The sequence below is a fragment of the Glycine max genome, chromosome 16 (assembly GCF_000004515.6).
Source record: "Glycine max cultivar Williams 82 chromosome 16, Glycine_max_v4.0, whole genome shotgun sequence".
NCBI lineage: Eukaryota > Viridiplantae > Streptophyta > Magnoliopsida > Fabales > Fabaceae > Glycine > Glycine max.
The window spans coordinates 17,403,035-17,408,720 of record NC_038252.2 but is presented as its reverse complement, the minus strand read 5'-3'; the positions used below and the strand labels follow the sequence as shown (position 1 = coordinate 17,408,720).

The 5,686-nt window shown below is 34.2% G+C and overlaps 1 protein-coding gene across 7 annotated transcripts; it reads left to right on the top strand.

Moving 5' to 3' along the window:
* Positions 1-957: 957 nt before the first annotated feature.
* Positions 958-4,852, top strand: LOC100776975 (probable calcium-binding protein CML21). 7 transcript variants are annotated; one of them, XM_003547767.5, is made up of 6 exons: positions 958-1,215; positions 1,317-1,461; positions 2,223-2,457; positions 2,911-3,113; positions 3,540-3,714; positions 4,550-4,852. In XM_003547767.5, exons 3-6 carry the CDS (start codon positions 2,259-2,261, stop codon positions 4,660-4,662), a joined length of 690 nt encoding a protein of 229 aa, XP_003547815.1. In that variant the 5' UTR covers positions 958-1,215; positions 1,317-1,461; positions 2,223-2,258; the 3' UTR covers positions 4,663-4,852. The 7 variants fall into 7 exon arrangements, with proteins under 7 accessions (XP_003547815.1, XP_006599197.1, XP_040866143.1 ...); XM_006599134.4 differs by having other exon boundaries at positions 1,022-1,215; positions 1,317-1,422; XM_041010209.1 differs by having other exon boundaries at positions 1,113-1,215; positions 1,292-1,461.
* Positions 4,853-5,686: the final 834 nt, after the last annotated feature.

The following is a 5,686-nucleotide window of genomic DNA, read 5'->3' as shown; positions in this document are numbered from 1 at the left end:
ATTAATTCTAACAGTTTGATCAACCGAAAAGAAAGTGTCACACTGGATGATCCAGTTCTTGAAGCCCTCGTCATTTAATCGGGGAAAATCCAAACGTGTGAGCCTAGTGTTACACAAATAAGACCTGGAAGACGCGGTAGCACTTGATGAACAAGAATTTTTGTGGCGTCGAAACATATCCTCGATCGTGCGCTACAACAAAGCTCCAATATCCATGAATCATTCTTCCATTCGCGTAGTGAGACATTCTTCCATTTCACGAATCTGCGTTTGATTTCTGGTATTATTAGCCATGGCGGAGTCGTAGCTTGGAAGGTCACCGTCTGATACCAATTGTTGCGGTTGTTCTAGGAAGTAAGAACCACGAAGAGTAATCAAGAAAGGGGTAGGGAATCCAAGGCAATAGAATGGACACTGAACAAGGGAAATTTGTTATTGATTGAATTGGAATTACAGAGAAAGTTCTTACAAAGAATGAATGAATGTCCCCTTTTTGCTGAAACTACTATATATATATATATATAACAGTTCAGTTACAATTTACCACGTGTCCTAAGGCTAACTAACTATTATTAGGGTCCTGCATCATGCGACACCGTGTTCGCGCACGTGAACGAGGGCACGATGGTGGTGTGAGATGATGGAATAGGAAATGCTGTGGTGGTGTGTTTGGTGTCACGATCTATGGTTTGGTAGTGTGGGTTGTTGTTTAATGGTGGCGGTGTAGAAAACATGAAGAAAGAGGGGAGATTAATATACTCAATAGAGAAAAGGATTATCCAAAGGGTAGATTGGAAAAAAAAAGAAAATAATTACTTAAAAAAAATTAAAAAATCTTTTTCCTTACGTGCAATCTAACACATCTAATGAGTCATGTGACATCACACATGTATGTCAACTTATCCAATTAACGGGTTAACGATCATATAACCAATTAATGGATCTCAATTAACGAGTGAGATTTTGAAAAAAACTTCTCAAATATTAGACAGTTGATTCAAAGAATTTTTTTATGAGGGATCAGAGATATAAAAATAGGATATATATTAAGAATCAAAAGATATTTAACTCTATTATTTATTTAATCTAATGTAGGTAGGAAGAGTCAGAGACGACAATACGTGGCGGGAGCAGCACAAACGTAGGCTGAGACACATGAAGGCCCAGACTCAGTCAACAAACAAAACAAACCTCACTTTCCTAATTCTAACTTTGGTATTCTTCTGTTTCATTTCTGTTCAATGTTCATGCATCTTTCTTCTATATCCAATCTGCAACACCCAGAAACCAGTTTCTTTTTTTCCTTGTCATTTCAGGTTATTCACCAGTTTGAGTTGTTGAATCTCCTCCACTGCTTCTTCTCCTGATCCTGTTCAGAATCCAAGGAGCTTGGGAACAAACTCCTGCTCCTTCTTCACCCTGGTCATAAGTTCATGTCTTTGTTTCTTCATTTCATTTTAAGTAACTTTCCTTCTTTTATTTATTTGTTTGTTTTACTTCTACTTATTATTCCTTTTAATATTTGTGATATGGCAATTTATGTTGCCTCTGATCGAAAGTTATACTAAGCTTTCTAATTAGGGCCTTCAAATCTTTTATTCAATTTTGAGATTATTAGTTCAATTCATTAGTTTGCATGTAATTCTGATGTTGGCAGGTTAAATCTATTAAATTATCAAAATTGAGTTTTGTCTCTATCAATCATATAGTGTCTATTCTTGAAAATACCGAATCTAATAACATGCCCAAAATTGATTCTCTCTCTCTCTCAGTAAAAACTGATTATCTCCTCAGCATACCCCATTTTTGTTTTTCTTTTTTTTTTTTTTTAAAGAAAAAGATATATTTCAGTTGTTAGATCAATATCTTGCATGCTGCCCAAAGATACTTAACAGATTATGAGGGGCCTAGAAACTTGCTCAATAAAAAAAGGGGGTGGAGGAGCTAAAAAATTGTTTCATCACAATCTAGGACGCTTGAAATTGACACTCAAGATAGATCCTAAGCAGTGATCTACTTAAAGGGAAGTTTTGGTATCAAGAAAAGTTTGCTTTTTAGATCAAAGGATCAAGAATAGGGTCTAACCATTATTCTGATTTGTGAAAGAACTTATGTGTAATTGATTATCACTGAGAAAAATAAATAATCATATGCATGGAGAGACAGTGATTGAGAATTCTTTTTTGAATTTCTGTTCTAATTTTTACACTCTTACATGACAGTTACCAGAGGCACCACTTCTGGTTTATTGATAGGCAATGGGAGGTGCACTGGGAAAGATTGAATCACCCAAAAAGGGATCAGTGCCAGAAACTAAGCTCGAGGCTAAAATGGTTGAAGCAATGCTGCGTAGGGAATCTCAAGGAAGTTCCGTGAAATCATTCAACACTATAATCTTGAAATTCCCAAAGATTGATGAGAGCCTTAGAAAATGCAAAGCCATATTTGAGCAGTTTGGTAGGTTTCCACTTCAAATTTATGGTTTTGTTAAATTGGTATTTTGATTTGATACTTTCCCACAAAAAGCCTACAAATGCTGTAAATAACATATATGGACCTGAAAGTAGATACCATAAATGTCATTTCAAAGTAGAAGTAAATGGTAACTGTCTTATTGGAATCATTTTTATTGTGCCTATGTGATGAAAGACTGCACCTAATCCTATGTTTAAACACTTAAATGTTTATTCAAATTCAATTAGATTTTAGTATACACTAAAACTGATAAATATTTGCTTATTTCTGTGGTCGGAACTGTTATCTACTGAACACATTCACAGGCTTTAGCTGTGCAGCAAAAATTTCTATGAGAATGTTTTTGTCAACATTTCTTGCCCACTCAAATTGACTTATTGACATTTATGTTTAGTATAATGGCTAACAGCAGTGTGTTTATGGCTTTCCTTATAGATGAGGATTCTAATGGGGCAATAGATCAAGAGGAGTTGAAAAAGTGTTTCAGTAAGCTGGAAATTTCTTTTACCGAGGAGGAAATAAATGATCTTTTTGAAGCATGTGATATCAACGAGGATATGGTAATGAAGTTCAGTGAGTTTATTGTTCTTCTTTGCGTTGTCTACCTTCTCAAGGATGACCCTGCAGCTCTTCACGCTGTATCCTAGCACACATTATCTGTGCCTTATTAGTTTCATTACCATATGAGGCTATTTATGCAATATAGGGAGAGATTCTTAAAGAATTCAATTTTGAAAGATAAACAAGTAGCCTGCTGCTATGTGCTGATTGATATTTGAATTATTTTGTGTTGTTATACATTTAATTATTGAGAATTGAATCCGGATTCTTGTCTTTTAGCAGCTTTTGCACCCAACCATACATATAGTTCAGGAGATCTTTGTACTTTATGAGTAACTCAGTTTTATATGTTTAATCATTTTTTTTCTGTTATGGATTTGCTTTTCTATTTCATGCATTTCTTCAGGGAAGCCTAGAATTTTGTCATGCTTCCTTTGATAACAATAAACCTTGAATTTCCATGTTTTGCTACATCTTCAAATTGTTTTCCATGACTTCCCTAGAAATCACGAATTGGGATGCCAAAGCTGGAGCGCACATTTGAGACTTTGGTTGATACATTTGTATTCCTAGACAAGAACAAGGATGGATATGTCAGCAAAAATGAGATGGTCCAAGCTATAAATGAAACTACATCAGGGGAGCGTTCTTCTGGAAGAATAGCCATGAAAAGATTTGGTCAGTTGTCTCTTCCTTTCCCTTTTAAATATGCATATAAGCCCCAATGAGGATTCAAGCTTGCTTAAACACAGACATACTCAGTTATCAGGGTGTGTTATGTACCAACATTTTAAAATATGATTTAACATGCTTATACAAGAAAAGTGAGTGCCTCCCAATTGATCACAAAAATAGCACACCCAACTTAGTATTCTAGCTAGATCATAACACACTTCTTGGGAAACATTAGCAGAAAGGAACATACAAGGAACTCACAGTCACAGGTCATGGTAGGTATCTTGTATTCTTTCTATTGCAGAGGTTGTCTATTTATCTGTAATACTCTTCTGTTTCTAATCAGCAGTATTGCATGAAATATGGAACTAACTTTTAAATGTCAGTATGTATGTCTTGAAATCTTATTTTGGTTTAATTATTCATTTGGTCTTATAGTTACAAAACTTTCCCTTTTAGTCCTTATACTTAAAAACACCCCCTTTTAGTCCCTACACATCATTTTTAATCTCTTTTAGTCCTCGTGTTGGGATTAAAATTGTGTAGGGACTAAAAGAGATTAAAAATAAAATATGTATAGGACTAAAAGGATATGCTTTTAAATATATAGGCTAAAAGGGAAATTTTTTGTAACTATAGGATCAAATGAGTAATTAAATTTTTTTAATTTACATACTGTAAAAAAAAAAAACTATGATTGCCCCAAACTCATTCTAAAACTTCATTCGAAGATTTTCTATACAGTAGCAACTCTAAATCAACCTTCTCTTTGTTTTTTCTTCCTAGCTAGTATTTTATTTACTAATAAGTATTTTGTTTTCTCTGCAAAATTCTGCAGAAGAAATGGATTGGGATAAAAATGGAATGGTGAACTTCAAGGAGTTTCTATTTGCTTTTACACGTTGGGTTGGAATTGATGAAGTTGAGGACGAGGAAAATGAGGAGGCATAAACATGTCATCTAAATATCTGACTGCCTCTTCAGCCAAGGCAAAAGGGCTTTTCTGGTTTTCCCTTGAAATAAAGGCCAAGTTGCTACACGTTGAATTTTACTGAAACTGTCATTCCTGAAGTTCATTATGTAAATAGTAAGTGTAGAACTCAGTGCCGTATTGAAGAAATGTTCAAATTTATGTGTTAAATGCTACCATAGTGATTGTATTGGTTGCTGCTTCTTTCTCTTTCTCGCTTAGTTCTCATTTCTGCTATGTATTGAACTATAAATAGCCTGTGCTAGTACATTACATTAATGAGAGGCAAACTGGCAAAGTGCATACCTACTCAGGGATTTATTAAATTATTAATAAGATTAACATTTTATTGGGGTTATGCAACAAGCAATAGTATTCTAGTGCTAGTAAAGCTGGTAGCAATTCTGCCTTAATTTAAATATGCAACTGATAGAAACTAGAAATGCAACTATATTCAACTTGAAACATGGAATGACTTCCTTACAACCGATGTAAACCTCGTAAATCCAATCCAAAACATCACATAATAGGAAAAATGTAGAACATCGACAACCAAAATTATAGATGCATACTAATACTAAAAGACAGGGAACAGTCCTCCCAAGGCCAAATTCTTCTTCACTACTTCTGTTCATTTCTCTACACCCCTCCTTCTCTAATTGAATTTTCTTCTGTCAAAAATTGCCCATCAGTTGCATTTTTCAAGCTAAGGGCTTCATTTTTTTCCTATCCTTATACTTGAAAAAGAGTAATGAAATTGTATAGTATTATTTTGTAATGATTGTTACAACAATTGCCTTTTTCTTTTGTACTACAATGACAAAAGGTTAGAACCTAAGACTTTGTGTATACTATCCAATCTTTCACCACTAAGTCAACCCTAATTATTCAATAACAGCTGCTTTCAACAAATATAAACTAACAATCAATATTAACCTGTTAATTTGGGTTACAAATATGTAAACAATCAGCTACTCATTCTAACAGAAAATAAGAATAGAAATC